The sequence below is a fragment of the Tripterygium wilfordii genome, chromosome 6 (genome assembly GCF_013401445.1).
Source record: "Tripterygium wilfordii isolate XIE 37 chromosome 6, ASM1340144v1, whole genome shotgun sequence".
Lineage (NCBI taxonomy): Eukaryota > Viridiplantae > Streptophyta > Magnoliopsida > Celastrales > Celastraceae > Tripterygium > Tripterygium wilfordii.
Genome location: NC_052237.1, coordinates 7,955,776 through 7,974,761, shown reverse-complemented (window position 1 = coordinate 7,974,761; position 18,986 = coordinate 7,955,776). Strand labels below are relative to the sequence as shown.

The following is an 18,986-nucleotide window of genomic DNA, read 5'->3' as shown; positions in this document are numbered from 1 at the left end:
GTACAGCCTCAAATGTAAGAAATTCGTATTACTCTATCATACAATAAACAAACCGAACTTGATATTTTTTTCTTAAAAAAATGAAAAGAAAGAAGGAGACATCACAAATCCACTACCGTCCCATATTTTAGAGTGGACCTGACCCCCCCATGGGGTTTGATTTCTCTGTAGTTCATGAGTATCAACTAACTATAATTCACCCAGATACATGGATCCGTGAAAAGCAGAGTTCCACCACTACTGCACAACATAAGAAATGCCAATCTGCACAACATGGCTGATACATGATTCAACACTATTTCGAAAACAAATCAATGTGATAATTCTAGCACCACGACAGGGTTCGTCAACCACATTGGCTAAATGATGATAATTCAGTTCTCCATGGTCGATATAAATGTTGAAAATGTGGCAAGTTTAACATGTCCATCCTATACAATTCCTGTGGAAATGCTGGAAGTAGCATTTATCTTTAGAGAATGCTCTGGAATATAGGTCAGACCTGTAAAAGACCCAGAGAGAGGTGTCATTTGTAAGAATTTCAGCTTCTTTATACCCCTTTGGGATTAGCATAAAAGATGAGCGTCAGAAAACAATAATATTTTGAGACAAGTAAAAGATGAATAAGAGAACATGATCCCTTATGGGTCGATGGGGTATATTGTTCTGAGCTAATACATGTAAGATACTGTTTTACAACAGATTTTACAACCTAGACTAGGACAACACCAAAAATGTATGACCATTACCAATTACATTTGGGGTTGTTCAGTGCAGTTCTGGTTTGTTGGATTACATGTTAATGGACTGGGACTATATGGACCGATTGGATCTTTTACCTTAATTGCCAGTGAAAAAAAGATGCCTGAATTTCGATACACATGGGACGTAAAGGCTGACAAGACATGGATCCATAAGCTGACCACTCATAAGTTGTACCCATATGATTTACCACAAAACCACGTCTACAAGAAGAGATTTACAGGGGATGTTGCCACCCGACATATCTGTACCCGTGTCACTTACCCATGTGGTTGCCAAGTGTACAAGAATATATTTACAGAGTATATAGCTTTCTATACTCATCATTTTACATTTGTACCCATAGGGTGCACCACATGTCATTGCCAAATGCAAAATATGACATTTACAGGGTACATAGAGGTGATCCCACTAGCTCTACTCACCATCCACATCCCCTCAAGATCATGTGAATGAGGTGAACCCACCCAGGTACATAGTGATAATCACCCCTCACCTACATCGTAGTTGTTACAACAATAAACGACACGATCCAATTTGGTGGGAAGGACTACGATGGAGGTTTCAGTTCACGGATAGTTGGGTAAGAGACAAACTTCTTATAACTTTTTTTTTTCACCAATGAATCAGGCAATACCAGTTGAGAAGGAGGATCAAATATTGGAATGGACTTGTTTATTATTCACGGCACTAGTTCAGTAACTGAGCTCTCGAATTTCCCTTAAATGTGATATTAAACAACTACCTAGGAGCTAAGTAGAAAAGGATATGAGGAAAAGGTGTGTTTGCCAAAAGCATTCTTTGGTCCATGACCAAAGATGTGAGCACTCGACCATAGTTGAGCAAGAAAGAAACCCATGAATTGCTTGTAGCCTTAGTATGTGCAATCTAACATATGCCTAACCATGAATGAAACATCAGATATCAAATATGATGCAAGAAATTAATCATGGACCCATAGAAATGCAAACATAATCCAACTCTTCTAAAAATTGACAACATTGGTGAGAAGATATGACACAAAAAATAAAATCTGTACCTTTCTCCTTAACTTCAATCTGCAAAGTGTCGAGTGTAATTATTCCATCTGTTAATGGAAGCAGCTCAAGTTTGATGGTAGCAGTAGATTTAGAAGGAACACACCTGACCAAAGGAAATTAAAACAGTGAGCCCCCTGCATTTGTCTAATCACAGTCTGACTGTAGCAAATTGGAAAGAGAGAAAAAGAACAAAGTATTACCCCAATGGAATTCTACTCTGTAGCCACAAATGCGTGCAACCCAAACCACTATTGATGACATCAGATACAGGAGTAGACTGCTCAACAAAAGAAGCAGATCGAACATCATTATCACCAGCTTGTCTCTCACTCTCTATTGCTGGGGGGGCAGAATTCAGCCTCTGCATTGCCGTGCCATATCTGTCACCAGTTACTTGTCCAGGGAACTCTGAAACATTAATGAACGGACTCAATGGCGATGATGGTGAAGAACTCAATGACCCCACTGTGGGAGGTGAAGTAAATGATGCTGGAGCAAGAACTGTCAAAGTTAGGTCATCCGACGTCAAATTTGAAGCCTGAAGAGTTAACACCTGATATATTGAAGACGTCAGCTAATAATTGATAGTAAAATCAAAAATAAAAGAAAAAGAAAAAGAATAAAAGATAGGAAGAAACCTGAACTGGAAGTTGAGAGACTCTTCCATTGGATCCAGACGATTCTCCTGACATTTCAGATGCAACAGAGATCATAATATCCCTTGAAATACGTGGTCGCCAACTAGTTGGCTGCTTGAAAAATAATCTTGACTCTAAATTCAACACAAAGTAAATGCATCAAAAGAGAGGGTAAAATCAGATTAACTATTTTAGATGATCTACTATGAGCCAAATAAATACCAGTGTAGTTGCACCGACAAGATACCATAATTGCATATCGATCCTCACTTGAAGCAATCCTCCTTCCTTCAACAGTACTGGAGGGAAGGTGCAAGTTTTTCAACCAAGAACCTTTTTCACCATTAACCTTGAGAGTTTTCCACATACAAGGTGCTGGTTTAAGAATAAAAGAATGCTCTTCACCTTTCCTGCCACCAGAAAACTCCAAATAAGTTTATATGAACACTTCCAAATTCAAAACTCAGCAAAGATATTTTCAGTTCGAAACATACTGTTTTATGATGCACCAAAGAATTAGAAGATTATTTGGAGCCTTTGGCTAGGCTTATCTCAATTGTAATTGGCTCTCAAGGCACTCTTTCTTTTGATTTGCTTAGGCTAGAATAGAACCATTATATGTGCTCTATACTAGATTCATTCGGCTCTTTGGGGGGTATTCTTGCTCCAATTGGCTTGGGCTACTGTAGATTCATCTTGTGCTTTCTATAGTAGAGATTGTATTAGGTTCAATTCTGTGGATTCTATCAATCAAACCTATCTTTTATTTTGTTCTTCGGTGCTTTCAGTTGGATTTGATTTGTTTGTTGTGGGATTCTTAACCAGGTCCTCAACAAAAACATAACTAGTATCATGAGCATTTATTAGTGGATGGGGGTGAAACAAATTTCTCTTTCTGGAGGCCCGTGCATGTAGAAATTAGAGATGAAAATCATCTTAATAACATAACTAACCCAAATAAAACATGGATTGGCAGCAATTCCATCTGAGCATACCAACTTAGCAATCAATAAAGAACCAGATTCCTCTTATGAAAAAGAAAAGAAAATAAAACAACAAGATTCCATCTATTACCTAGATGGTTAAAGCTAAACAATGAGACAAGACAACTTTAAATCTGAACTTAATTCCAAAAATCAAACAGCAAAGGCTGACAAATATCAAATGCAATTATTTCTTACGCAACAAGCATCATCACCTGTAAATACAAATTATATGCATTAAACAAGTGGTAAAGTTAACCTTACCCCAGGAATTCAATTGCTTCCAGACTATCTAAAGCTAGAATCACAAATATTTGAAAACCAAGCAGGTATGGAAAAACTGAAAGTAAGTTGAAAGTGAACCATAAATACTGAAAACTAGCTAAATACCTAGGGTGAAAAACAACCTGAGAGCTAAATTTGGCAGAGAGTGCTCGTTTCCAGCTTCAATACATGCTATTGGTAATGATGATGGTGCTCCACCTTTTGCAGCCTCCTCAAAGACAATTGATATGGCATCTATATAAACTACAATATCTGGTGCATGTGCAGGAGAAATGTTCTGCAAGACAACTTGATGTACTTAGTCCTTCGAAGGGAAGGAGACTACTCAAGAATTTCAATTTCATTTATCTCGTAATTTTGATATTGACTAAATATAAACGAAAGAATTAAGAAAAGAAAATCTAAATAAAATGGAAAAGAAAAAAGAATGAATAAATGAAATCTTACCTGGTCTTTAATTATAAATTTAATTGAAACAGGCAAAAGGAAAAAGTACGACCCTAATCAGAATGTTCACATTGACTAAAATATCAGCGGAAGTGAAAGAACATATATTATCATTTGACTTAGAGAGTTTAACAATCAAACCTTTATACGAACACAAATAAGGTCCTCTGCATTGCAGTCAGCAGCAAAAGAATGAATTTCTACTGGTTGAATTATTTCAATTTTCCTCCTCCATCTTCTTCCTGGAATATAGATGCCTTCCAACCCACAACGAACAGAAAATCTTTCTCGTTCCAGTGACACACCTCGAAAAGATAAAAGTCCTTCACTCCCAGTTCTTTGATTCTTCAGAAACTTCTGAGATAAATAGTGATCCCAATCTTCGAGATCAAAGCTTGGTTTAGAGCTTTGGGCTTTCACAGGTGTGGCGGATGGAGGAGTATTTTGAGGCAGTGATGACATGGAGTAACTTCTAAAATGGCCAAAAGAAAAGAGCTGAGATCCAGAAGAGGCAGATAAAGTAGGCTTTTGAGATGCACCACTAATCACTGTGCTGGAACTTAAAGGCGGTGGGGATAAAGAACGAGCTGGAGGAGGAAGAGTATTATCTAAAGGAAGCAACCACTTCAACAAATCTCTGCATGGATCATCATTTGCTCTGACTAAATTTTCCTGGTTCTCAGAAGACATATTTCTCTCCACAAATTTCTCAAATTGTAAAATCTCAATGATGGGTTCACTCAAATAATTAACACCAATATTCACTTGTAAAAGCACCTGCATCCTTGCAAACAAAAAAATGGAATGAGAATCAGCAGCCTGAGCAAGAGTTTGATCCAGCCATGAATGACAGGAAGATAATCACTTAGGAGTTTAAATTTAAGATATACATAGAGAAAAAGGCTGATGTATTGCACATATATGCCTTGGCAATTAATTAACCACCAATTTATGCTATGAACATTCTGTAAAAAAAGTATTTCGTTGAGCCTTTCCACAGGTCAAATGCAGTTTTCACGCATTAAAAATTCCAGTAGATGAAGGTGGTCCATCACCTTCATTAGTCTTATTATTTATAGCTGAGGTCTAGTAGGCACCCAACTGCAACATAAATTGGATTTGGGAGCTCTGCAATTCCCTAGAATCTACAATTCGCATCTAATGGTGGAGAAAAAGTCTTACAAGTTTTAAAAATGAAAAAACAAAAATGTTATGTGATGTGGCACACCTGCCAAACCATTGGATTCAAATTGTAGACTATCATTTTAAACGAATTGCAGAGCCCCCATATCCCATAAATTAGCCAAAAAAATCTTCTAAAAGTTCTCAAATGAAGTAGAGGGGCAGAGACATACAAAATATACGCCATTGGGGTGTGGATGAGTTGGAAATAAGGAAACACATCCAACCAGAAGTCCCTGGTTCAAGTCTCAATAGCAAGAAAAAACTCATGATTTACTGATGCTTTTGGGGCGAGGGCCACTTCAAGGGTATGTTATTTTTCCAGTGTTACAAAGGAGGTTCCCTCGTTACAAAGAGGAAAAAAAAATATACAGAATATGGATTAGCAACACACTTGTTTCCTAGATCAGTTCAAAAATCAGCAAACTTGAAATCTGTTGACCAACTACGTGCCCAGCAACAGGAAAAATATAAAGAATACATATGGCCAATATTCTAACTGCCACCTAGCATGCTATAAACACAGCAGAAGCCATGAGTCCCTACATTGTCAGAATAACATCAATGCAAAAGCTGTCTGAAAACAGAGAAGGTTAGATTTTGAACGCAAAAAAAATGACGCGTACCACTATATCTCCACTAGAGAGAGAGTAACACTGGATAGTATTTCTAGCCACTCCACCAGAGACATTAGCATCAAATTTTCCTGTGTCAATAATTGCATTAATTCCATTTCCTGCAGACCTCTGACCACTAATTCCAAGAGATTCTGGAGACCCTTTAGAAGCATCTTTTTTTGACCAAAGAAGCTCACCAGACTCAGCAATTCTAACAAAGAAATGGGAGTCCTTAAATCTTTGCAGCAACATTTCCGTTTGTCTTCTGTGATCTTCCATTCGAAGAATAGATTCACTAGCAGAAATATCCTTCAGTGGATCTGTCTTCAATTTTGGTGGATTTTCACAATTCTCATCAGCGACTTGACCATCTGGACTCGCCCTCTTCTCTCCCGACACTGAGTTCCACCCATTTTTAACTTCTCCGTTTTGTTTCTCAGGGCTTTGTCCACTACTATTTTTGCTCATCATAGCAGCAACTTTAAATGGAGTAATAATTTCTGTATCCTGCTTATATGCTGACAAGCATGCCAGGATATGTACTTGTTCACCTGTAATAGAAATATGGTCCAGGATTTATACAATAAACATTACATTTGTAAATGAGAAGAATTAATACCCCTAAAAACTGGCAGATGTAACAGACAGATGAAATGACAAAACAAATTATACCAGCGAAAACAAAGGGGCGGTCTAGTGAACGCAATGAATGTATATCCGGTGCATTGTTCCAATCATCTGGAAGTTCATCTACAAAACAAATCAAGCATTAAACAGAGTATTAATTATACAGAAAACTTCTCAACATATCACGAAGACACTTCAATATAAATAACAAAATAAAGTACAACAAATTGACAGTCAAGTTAAAGAAACAATTTCCCTTCCATTTGGAATTTCAAACAATCAAGTCAAAACTAATCTGTAGAATTTTTTGAATTCAAGGGACCTTTAATAAGGGGCAATAAGCAAGTGCGACTCAAAGAAGTACACCAGAGAGAACAGCAAAGGAAAAAAAGGAACTTGGGGTGTTACATCAACACTAAGCATTTCAAAGAGATTGCTGCCCTATCTTCTCATCTGTAAAGTTTTAGAAATCCACTGAATACAAATCCATAACATTACTACTTCTTAAAGTATTCTGCAAGCACTAAACATCTACAGAAATTATCTTGTTTTCTAAAAAGTATCTTTATAAAGAGAGAAAAAAAAAATAAAGGGAGAGAATGCTACAATATGGATCCTCATTAGTAACCGCACATGAACTTACACAAATATCATTAGCAACTAAACTTGAGTAACTTTTTGTTCATCGGTATTTTAGGAAGATTTATGCGCTATTGCTTCTCCAAAATCATCCACTGAAATTGTCATTTCAACAGAATCATGCAAGTAGAAACATCTAATAATAACATTTACAAACTAAAAAAGAATAAATAGTTGGCACAGGCAACAAATATAATGCGCTGAAATGAATACCCACATCAATTCAGGTTCCCAACAACCCAAGAAGCAAACTTAATATCCACTGAACTTGATAAGCTTCTTCCTGTACCATATTCAGAAGACGAATGATGTATTTTTGATTCACCAGATATTGTATCTGGGAAATTCCCTAAGTTTAACGAATTGCTACCTCGCAATGAGTTAGATCCATTAAAATAAAAAGTTTTGAAACATTTGGATGGCATGGCCAGGTTAACCATCAAGCATGAAAATTCCAATCTACGAATTCTTTTTTACTTTAATCCCACAGGTTCAATCTAAGAAATGATGGGTGCCAAAAATGTGAGCATAAAGTTAAGTCTCCATAGATCATGGTTCTTAACTTCATACAGTAGTTTTCCGCAAGAAACAAATCTTTGCCGAACCGCACCAAATGAAGGGGAAGGTGACATCTGGAGAGTAAGAAAAAAGGATAGCTATTCTTAAGGCAGTAACGCAGCGGAAATCAATAAGAGTGACTTCTGAGACTTTCATAGAGAAAACATGGCTAAGACAAACAGATCAATTCCATTCTTACTCTCATGTGTCATTCCACCATATTCAAATAAGATAAGACTCTTTTGCCTAACAGTCCCAATGGTTAATCTCAAAGAAGACAATTTTGTTACTCTTTTTAGATATCTGATAAGGCAACAAAATAGTGGTAAGATAAAAGCCAATAAAGAGACACCACGCCCAAACCAGTAAGGATGGCAAGCCACCAAGAAGCATCAACAACACCCTTGAATGCAAACGCTCAAGAACAAAATCCTACCGAAGACCATCAAAACTAAACCCCTATTTTAAAGTATTCAACTAAATCGCAAACATGACAATCACAGATTCACAATTTAAAAATCCATGAAGCGAAGGAATAGAGCGATGCTCAATCCACAGGAAGCCAAACTCCCATAAGAAAAATTAATTCAGTCAGACGAGAAGAATAACTCCATCACTTAAATAATGACAGGTCATCAAACTCAAGTATATTCTGGTAATCAAGCTCCACCAGCTTGCAGAAACCACCAAATACCACAAGAAAAATGGATATAAGCAAGCTACGAGCACCAGAAAGCAAAGTATCAATATCAGAGACGATGCATCTGAAGTGCATGTCATACAGCACTCTGTTACAGAATTTATCGAGTAGTTACAAGACAATGTTAAAGTTTCACATAAGGATTTCAAGTATGCAAGAAGATGAGCTAATGAATGGATAAGCTATTATTGAAATTCCTAGAGCATAAGAAGTTCCACTAATCAAGTCTTCATCAGGATAGCCTAGAAAGGCAGACTAATGCACCATAGTAACTCAAGACAAAAGGAGAGAAGGTAAAGACTTGCTCGAACTTTTATTGAATTTGAAAAAAAAAAAATGTTCTAAATTGATCCTGTATTTTAACTTCTCAAACAAAAGATATACGTGTCAAATACTAATGCATCCACTTTGGGATCAGTTCTACAAATTGGAAAAAGAAATTTCATGAGGTGGCCACCTTAAAACCCAACCTAATTTCTGGCAGTTGGTGCTTAAACTCAATAAACACCAGGAATGGAAATTCTAACCTCCAAAAGCTCCATAACTACTTACTGGAAGGACCATATTCGTGCTGTGCTTTGCCATATCACACTTACCCTGGTTCAGAGAACAGTCTCCAATAGAAAATGATGTCATTCCTCCCACAACAAATAAAAAAATAAAAAATAAAAAAAAAACAAAGGAAAGAAATGTCGGAGCAAGCGACAAAAGCTTCTTTGCTTCACGCCACACTATCTATTGTAAACCATGCAGCAGAATCCAAACAGTTCAACTGTAAAAATGTATCTCTGATTGTGCAGTCTATCTATTGTCGAAATAAATAAGCAAAAAGAATGGAAAAAAGAAAAGAAAAGAGTCATATTTGCTATCAATTTCAAGTCTCTAACTGAAGCAGACCCATTTGTATAAAACCTTCAGTATTTAACATTTCTCTTTGAGATGTCTCGCTCTGCTTATGTGCCAGCCCAGGCTTATATCTAAGGAATGGAAAAATAATTAAAATTGCTTTAGGTTTTGATCGTGGCAAAGAGACACAATGGAGCTACGTGGTAGGTTAAAAATATAGATTTAATGAACAGCAATACCAATATAAGTATCAATTCACAGATTTGTTCTGTTTTGTTTTGAATGACATAGTTTAAATAATTTATAATACTGCGACATCAATGAAGCAAAACTAAATTTGGATGAACAACTTTGACAACAAATATAGCCAATCAAGTAATTGTGCATGCATAAATTCTGATAAATCAACAAGGCATGGAAGCTCAAGAAGAGAGGAAGTACTCTTTGGAATAGTAATCCATCCATCTTCTTCCAAAACATCTGAGTGGTTATCTACGGCAACAGAGTCATTCTTAGAAGAAGAACCTGCAGAGCTTCCATTTTCACCCCCAACTCCATGGGTCTCTCCATTACGTTCTTCGGGGATAGAATACTGTGGGAATGGATATTCGGCTATGAGACCCTCCAGAGTGGTACTAGGTCTTGACACATATTGTCTGTCCACCAAAGGTTCCTTAACAGAAGGAACCTGTTCTACTGGTGCCTGATGGCCAGACCGCATCAAGAAATTCATTCTCCAAACCAAGAATGTACCTGCAAAGTCATACTTACGGTCTCATAAATCACTCAACGATGCAAATGCAAAACCAGTGACCATCAAATTGTACAGGAAAAAAAAAATCTGGGATCAGCGATGGACTGAAGTAATCAATTCGCAACATCAACTTGGAATTTAATCAAATAGTGAACAAAAAGTCAAATCAGAATCAAAGGAAACGAAAAGGCAGACAATCCTGAAATTAGAAATCGGTGAAATCGCGCATTTCAAGCTTGCAAAGCATCAATTAGTTTCATTGACACAGGAGATCCATGAGCGAGGATCCACCATCTTTGATTTGAGTACACTACCTGATCGGGGACCAAGCCAGGGAGATCCAGTTCGCAGTGCAGAGTTGGACAGTAGGTGCAGAGGTTACGGAGTTTCTTACTTTCTTTGAATCCCCGGTTTTTCCACTCTTCAAGGAAATTACTTTCTTTATGGCGTCTATTAGTAAATCACCCGAACCCATTTTGATAACCCTCTAGAAAGTGGGTTCAGAATCCACCCAACACGTCAAGGGTATTTTTTAAAAATCCGGGTTATAAAAATCGAAGGATTGATGCATTAATTTGAAGATAAATTTCAAAACTTTTACGGGTTGGTCTGAAGGGTCAAAGGTTGAATCGAATATTTTTTAAATTATTTGTTCATTATATATTTTTTAAATTTTATTTTTTTATGTATTGGGTTTTATTTGAATACATTATAAGTAATTTTTTCTGTCAAGCATTTGATTGATACCTGTCATCCCTCCAAAATTCGAATTTTAAAAAAACTAATTGTATGGCTCCATTTGGTAGGGTGATTGTATCGATTTTCAACGCTAGTGTTTAAGCTGTGAATAATAAACAGAGCTTAAAGCTGTTAAATAAATCTTGAGGTGTTTGGTGAAACCAAAAACTATATAAAGCTTATAAGCTGCTACCGTATTATACATTGTTTGGTTAATTAACAAATAAACGAGTTATCATTTTTAGAAGATCATATCAAAACAAATTGAGATATTTTTTTGATACAAATAACCATAAATGTCCACATTTATGTTTAATATTACACATTAAACTAATTAAATGTTCGGGTTTTGCTAATTATATTTATGTCACAAACCATATGAATTTCTAATACCACTCTACACACTCATTGCCTTTGCCTCTGCCTCCTACGTACAAGTTTATCTGCAATCTTATCCCGAATAGAGGACATGGTTCTGTCATCGCGCAAATCATCATCCCCAACAACAGTAGCTTCAGTAGGTGATTCCTGAGATGAACTATTAGACCCTTCATCTGTTTCTGTAAATTCTTCGTCATTCGTCACCCTCAACCGAATGAAGTTATGCACGCAATTACAATTTGAACCTGCATATCAAAGGGGTAAGATGGCATCTTTCTCAATATTGGAAACCTATTTTTGGTCACCCCAAAAATTCTTTCAATTACACTTCGGAGTGACGAGTGTGCGTGATTGAACACCTCACGAAGACCTATTGCGCAGCGACCATTATCAAACTGAGAGAAATGATATCTCTCACCTCTATAGGGTGCAAGAAAACCGATCCTTTTAGAATACTTCGCATCAACTAGATAATACTTTCTTGTGGCAATTACAAATAAAAATAATTTATATATACAATAAATTATGTTTTTAGAAAACAATAATAACTCCATAAAGTAAGACTTACCTTGAGGTGGCATTGGAAAATTTAATTTCGGTCTCGATATTGCATCCTGTAATACACGTGCATAATGTGTTGATCCCTCCCAGCCAGCCAACACAAAAATGTACAACATATCAAAGTCACACACTGCCATCACATTTTGTGTCATGGTGCCTTTTCTCCTAATGAATCGACCTCTATCAGCTTTAGGAATCACAATTGGAATATGTGTTCCATCGATGGCACCAACACAATTTTTAAAAGGGATATATCCCCTAATCGTAACTGGGACTTCTTCAAACTGGTTCTCCCTCGGTTTAATGACGTCCAATGACAACAAGTACACACTCTGCAATACCTCATAGAACATCCAGCTAAATGTTTCTCCAGAATGCTGAAAACATTCCTGCAACCAACCATTTTCAGTATTTGAATGTAGTTACTTGTTCGTAACATGTACTTATCCCTCAATTGAAAACATAGATCTCGAAAAATTTCTTTCTTTATCCTAAAAGTCTGGTAGCATCTATTTGGGTGTCCCCATAAGATTTTGGCTACCCATTCAACACCCTGTAAAGTAGATGTCCTGCACGATAGCTTATCAAAATAGGCCGCACGTCTTCTTTGAGTATAAAGTGCAACTGCAATTATAGACAGTATGAGTATAAAGTCATCATTCTTTTACGGTTCATTTCTCATTCACATCATACTCATCAGCATCCATATCATCATACTTATCATCATCCATATTAATTCTGTCGTTGCCTAAAGTAAAAGAAAATCCATGAGTTTTGCTCAAAATATTATAAACAACACCTGTTATAAAATAAGAACATTGCTCCTTCACATATCTAACAAACATAGCATCCATTTAATAAGTACAATCCCATACAAGTGACTTACATAATACATAAGAACATGCTTACTGTCAAGTTTGACGCCTGTGAATTGGTGACAAGGCTCAGACTCGTATGATGTATTTCCTCTTACGAGGAGAGCAATGATATACGTTCTTTATCTGAGGATAAGAAAAGAGAAGCTCCACCATAACATGTATTTCATATTACATGTGCAAGCGACCATTCAAGAAGTAAAGAATGGATCCCTACTTCTTTACTGTGTGAGTCATAGAGATCTTAAATAGATCTCAAGTTTTTTTATTACCCTTTGCAACTTTTGACTATGTCATGATGTGATGAATTAATATTTGCTACTTTAAGAGTGTCACCTATGATCATGCAATGATTCGACATAAAGGAACACTCCTAGGAAAACATGTTGATTCAGATCTGAGTGATATGAGGGTGAAAAGAAAAGTATTTGTTGGCTTTACACCTGTTATTGGTATTCACCGGTCGGAATCATCTCATTCAAAAGAGTTTGATTTGATTTATAATACTTGTAATTGTAAGGATGGATTGAGTATAGAATTCGTGAGAGATTGGATAATACTCAATCATGTGTAGCTGAAAATACTTGGGGTATATATGTACATATTCAGGAGTAATAATTTCTCAAAGAGGTTGATGTCTCCTATATGACCTATGGAAGGTTTCTATATTGAAGCTCCCATTGTTCGTGTACTTCAGGTCGCACGGTTCGTTCACTTGTATGAATTTGTTAGTACAAATTTGAAATTTACATTAAAAGAAGCTCAACCCTACATGGACGAGTGGGAGATGTTGGAAATTGGGTCTTGGATATGGGCCGCCCATGAGGGCTTGACCCAACTCAACCCATTGTCTCATAGGTGGATTATTGAGCAGTTGTCTAGTAACTTCCTTACATCAGTTACAAAATTGTAATTGACGTCTTCTTCTCTTTAAAAAGAGAGAACACAATACAGAGAAATTGCTCTGTTGATTCCATACCTTCTGATTTTGGAGAATCAAAGTTTACAAACAAAAAAAAAAAAGTTCGTACAGTGGAATTGTACTTGGTTCTAGTAATCAAGTCGAAAACCAATCCCGTATATTCGTACCGATCAGGAAATCAGTAAGTTTTCGATTTCCGCTTAGAACCACTACAACATGCTTACTTAATGTGACTACTTGTTGAAGTACGATGTAGCACCCAATTCATCTATATGTGTATACATATTTTAATTGTGGGCTGTTGGTGATGACCTGTATTTGTACCGCAAAGCCCAGAAGAGATAGTGCAAGAAATTCAATACACTGAGCACACACATGAGCCAGTAGAATCTTTCGAGGTGATACTGATTCAAGTTAGTACCAGAGAGCCATGGTTTGTGCCTTGAATTACCAGAAATGTCGTTAATAATCGACACAATCACCGAGCTAAGGTAGTACCCCATCGCCAACGATGCGAACGAAAGAGATGTCGCTAATGATCTCATGCTTGCTGGTGCCTCTGTAAAGAAAAATTCCAACAATCCAGCTAAGCTGAACAAATCAGCTGATCCCAAGAACGAGTACTGAAATGCTACCCAAAAGAATGTAATTGGTAGTGGATTGGTTTCATCAAGTTGTCCTCGATTTGTCGCCACTCTTTTTCGCTTAATCTCAACAAGAGCTGCCACTGCCATTGCTATTATTGACAGGACTAGACCAATCCCAATTCTTTGCAGATGAGAGATTCCCATTTCGGATTTGGTAACTCTCCGAGCAAAAGGGATGATGAGATGGTCGTAAATTGGGGCTAAGATCATGATGAAGAGTACAGGAAATACAGGGAGTGAAGCCGGTGGGACTTTCAAGGAACCGAGGTTAGTGTCCATGGTAGCAGCCTGTTGGACTGAAAATGTGGAGAGTTGAGCAAGGCAGCAATTGAGCATGATTGTGCAAGCAAAGATTGGGAGGATTTTTAGTACAATCTTCACCTCTTCGACTTGCTGTGCTGTACATGCTAGTGAGGGATGGAGTGGTTTGCTTGCTACAGCTTTGTTGAGAAACTTGAGACTCTTTGATGGAAGCTCGGTTGTCTCAATTGCTTTTGCTGGCTCTTCTATTGTTGTTTGGCTTCTTTGAGATGGAGAAGAGGGGCTTATGGACATGTTTGCAATGGCATATGTATTCACTGAAGCAGCCACCAAAACCTGCTCAATAAAGATTAAATGTTAAGAGAATCAATTGATGCATCAAATTTAGGATTCAAAAGCTATTCAGTAGTTACCTTGAAGATGGTTGTAAGTGGACTTCCAGAAGGTAATTTTATCTTGTAAGAGGTAGAGCCAGCAAGGAAGATTGGGATAGACAAGAAAATTACAAGAGTGGAGATACCAAAACCCCACTCCCAACCCTTATTGTCTTCAATCCACACCACCAATGTCACTGCGATTAGGGCTCCGAACGACAAACAGAAGACAAAGTAATTGAAGAATGTTGACCTCTGCGTCCTCCCTTGAAGAGTACTCCCATCAAACTGCTCGGCTCCGTGCGGTGGCAACGAACCTTTTATCCCCCCGACGCCCAGTGCCACCAGATAGAGACCCAAGAATAGCATTGCAGCTTTTTCACCATGAACCTCTTGGCATGGAATACTTGAGCTTCCTGGGCTACATTTCGGCGGCTTCAGAGATGGTTCTCGAGCTTGCACAGTGAGTATAACCAGGCCCTGTTTCATTATCAGACTTGGTCAAGGCCATATACACTATGTTGTTTATGACTTATGACTTCATGATTGGATTACACTATCAGGGACACTTTCGGTATTTAGCAAGTTATGTTGTTTTGTGGCATGCTTCACGAGGTAGGTAGTCCTATATCTTTGGTCTCTAGTGCCCTATTTAATTTTTCCTTGTAGGGAATCTAATCATTTTTGGCCTCTAATACCCGACTTTTTTCATAGTATAATTTATGGTATATTATGTTTCCATGTATTTGTTGCTCGTAAATTCCTTACTGCTATCATTTGTTGCCTCTTTTTAGTAGACGTGCTCTACTCTTTCTTGGCCTTTCGTTGCATTTTGTAGCTTTGCTCACTTGGTTATCTCTCCCATAGATATTCAAGCTCTTGTCAGATGTTTATCCCTACTAAACTTTTGACCCATCCCTTCTTTAATTTTCACTTTCACGTGAGATAGATGAGGGCGACTAGCACCCTACAGCGTGAGGGCGATTAGCGTGGATACTTGGGGCATGGGGTTATGAGTAGTGTACATTAGGCTTTGATTTGAATTTCAGCATCCCATTCCTTTTAAGGATTTATGTTTTATTTGTTTAAATGTTGATCTATGTTTTTTGTTGGGTATTTATTGGTAATCACTATATTGTTGAACTTTTGTATGAATATTATATGACTTGAGGATAGTTTAGGTATTTTGAGGAACATGGTCAATTTGACCAATAATAAAAATTCAATCAGTCCAAGGTGGTTGGGCACCACATAGTGGGGACTCCTAAAGCCAGATATGGATGCATGGCAGAAGTTGGGGACTTTCTATATTTGTGTCTCTTAATTTATGGAAATGCTTATGATGGAGAAGAGAAACCATACACGTACTTGATGAATAATATGGTTCCACTTGCACTCTCGCTAAAAGAAATGATTTTTTTTGGTCATTTATAAGATCTGAAAAGAAAGTGACTTCTTCTTCTAGCAAATTTAGCAAAAACACACAAAATCTTAGAGACAAACACATATCAGGTACTGATACAACACGTGGCAGCGTATAAGAGTGCCATGTTGTAGTGCAGACACTGGCATGCTCAGTATCTGGAAATGCGAGAAGTCGAGATTTGGAGCACAGAAAAAGACAAGATAGAGAAAAGGCCAGAGAGAGAGCGCGAGCTGAGTAATGATGGGGGGTCCTTAAGAACTCAATGCGATTGGCTACGTTGCATGAATAATTTGTGTGGGGCCCAGCCCCAATTTATTTGTCCTCCTTCACTTTCTTTAATGTATTACTCATAAGAAAAAGTATTCCAACATCTTCTTCATCCTCATATTTCAGGCAATACTGAATAATTAACCATACGTAGCAAACATGTGTATACCTAAGGTTTAAGTATTTATTTTGAAATCCCAATTTTTTTAGGAGAAATTTGACTCTTTTTTTTTAATGGAAAAATGTTAGGGATCCTAGTCATCTCAGTAATTCACGTAACCCTTGATTGATGTAAGTATAGGAGGACACAAAATTTGATGATTGAACTAGCGAATGACACGTCAACCAACGGGATGATTGTGATCTCATTTAATCACTTCTGTTTTTCAAGTATGTATCCTACAGTCAATGATTACGCTAATCACTAGAGACAAATCTTTACCTATATGTGAACACAGATCCCAGATTTAAGGGGTAGCCTAGCTAATCACTTGAGACAAAAGTTAATTTATCTATTCAAGGAACACGTTGTAAAGAAATTAAGAACAAGATTTGATGCAGAGGGACTGAAATTAAGCAATAGAAGTAATTGAATTACCAGGAATTGGACAAGTGCACTGATCAGGTAGATGTGATAAGTGGTGAAGAAAGCATCAGAGAAGAAGCCACCAACAAGTGCCAAAAGGAACGATGTCCCCATGAAATTGGTGACATCATTTGCAGACTTTGAGGGAGAAAAGTGCATGTAATCCGATAAGTATATCACCAAGTTGCTTCCATTTGCTAGAAACGCCAGATTCTCCAATACCTCCACAACTACATGATTACATATACACCCACCAAAAAAATAATTAAGAAAAAGTAAATTAATGAATTCAGAATTTTAAAAAAAAAAACAAAATTAAATTAAATTAAATTTGGTGATCATGACACAAACCCAGAACAAAGGAAGCAGCAAGCATGCCACCATGAGTGCCTCTGATTGCAGGTCTGTTTCTCCAATCCACATACCCATCCCATCTGGTTCGATGAACTTGTTCTAATTCCTGTGTAAATAAAAAAGAAAGCACTCGTGAGTCTGTGAAAGAGAGACAAACCAATAAAAAGAAGAACATAGAAAGAAAGCAAGAGGAACCCACCATTCTCTCTCTCTCTCTCTCTCTTCTCTTTCAGCTTTGGCGAGAGAAGAGGAGAGGTGTTTGATTAGAAATTAAAGAAAATCCGTGCGTGTGTGTGTGTGTGGAGATTGGTGGAGGATTTAAAAAGATTTATCACATTTCAGAATATATAGTTTTTGAATTTCTGAAATTTGGTAATGTTTGTTTGATACACTCAAAATCTCAAATATGGACATGGAGTAAACAAAGAGTAGGTTCTCTTCCAAGTCTTGCTGGTCAAAATAAATAAGTATTTCCCTAAAGAAGAAAATGTTAGATAGAACATGAGAAAAAGAGGGGATTCTATTTGCTTTGAACATAACTCCTTACGTAATATAAAAGGTAAGGTTAATAATGCAAGAGTGTTGACGGACGTTAAGACGGAGGATTTGGGATAGTTGGGAAGATGCATAGTTCATGAGTGTTGGTGAAGTAAGAGTTTGAGTCAATATGTCAAGATTAAAGGCCTGTATAGTGCACCATTTATTGTGTTCTAACAATAAATTGTTTTTGTTAACCAAACAACATTTTATTGTGTAAAAAATCGAGGTAATTTTTAGACAATATATTGTCCAAAATGAAATGGTACATGAATGAACAATTCTAAACAATTTTGCAACCATTTTCCACTCATACCCTTGATTATACGTGGACTGACAATATTACCCTTGAATGGACAAGGGTCTCAGCTCTATACGCAGGCCATGAATCAACAGCATCTCTCATTCCAGGCGGGGGAACGACACTCACTGGTCCCGCCCTACCTTCTCCATGTGTGCGTGTGTTTTTTTTTTCTTTGATTGTTAGTGGATGAAATCTGATGGAATTGTCCATTCGTTCATTGGATGTCTTTGGTTGACGATGGATTGGAAACTAAAGGACGGAAATCAATAAATGAATTTTGGCTAAAATAAATAAATAAATATAGTGGCTAAAATAAAATAATCTAACAAATAAGTAAAAAATTATTTTAATATCTAATGTATTTTATTTGAGGTAAAATGTATAATACCTCTACATGTAATTTACACAACAATTTTAACACCATATATATATGCTACCAACAAAAGTAAGACCAAACCCTACCAACATTTCAATCACCATATATGCCTCCATTTATTATCACCATTTATTAGTTACAATATATGCTATTGTCAAAATTGTCTACCAAACGGACCCTAAATGTGTTAGGAATCTCACATTGGAAAAATATGGGACTTCCATTCAACTTATAAGTGATGCACAACCCTCAAATACTTGAGGGCCCTTTTAAAGACAAAACCCACATGGACCTTTGAT

At 37.0% G+C, this 18,986-nt stretch overlaps 2 protein-coding genes across 3 annotated transcripts; both read right to left on the bottom strand.

Annotated features, from left to right (window-relative positions):
- Window position 1: 1 nt before the first annotated feature.
- LOC120000265 lies at window positions 2-10,516 on the bottom strand. 2 transcript variants are annotated; one of them, XM_038848245.1, is made up of 11 exons: window positions 10,393-10,516; window positions 9,766-10,131; window positions 6,627-6,704; window positions 5,964-6,505; window positions 4,297-4,932; window positions 3,831-3,985; window positions 2,663-2,850; window positions 2,441-2,574; window positions 2,003-2,355; window positions 1,802-1,905; window positions 2-502 (listed from the first exon to the last, which is right to left on the bottom strand). In XM_038848245.1, exons 2-11 carry the CDS (start codon window positions 10,055-10,057, stop codon window positions 432-434), a joined length of 2,553 nt encoding a protein of 850 aa, XP_038704173.1. In that variant the 5' UTR covers window positions 10,058-10,131; window positions 10,393-10,516; the 3' UTR covers window positions 2-431. The 2 variants fall into 2 exon arrangements, with proteins under 2 accessions (XP_038704173.1, XP_038704171.1); XM_038848243.1 differs by having other exon boundaries at window positions 9,766-10,077; window positions 10,393-10,510.
- A 3,089-nt stretch (window positions 10,517-13,605) lies between these two features.
- Window positions 13,606-17,944, bottom strand: LOC120000859 (protein NRT1/ PTR FAMILY 4.6-like). The gene is made up of 5 exons (XM_038849018.1): window positions 17,670-17,944; window positions 17,468-17,576; window positions 17,129-17,346; window positions 14,877-15,317; window positions 13,606-14,799 (listed from the first exon to the last, which is right to left on the bottom strand). Exons 1-5 carry the CDS (start codon window positions 17,670-17,672, stop codon window positions 13,843-13,845), a joined length of 1,728 nt encoding a protein of 575 aa, XP_038704946.1. The 5' UTR covers window positions 17,673-17,944; the 3' UTR covers window positions 13,606-13,842.
- Between the last annotated feature and the right edge of the window lie 1,042 nt (window positions 17,945-18,986).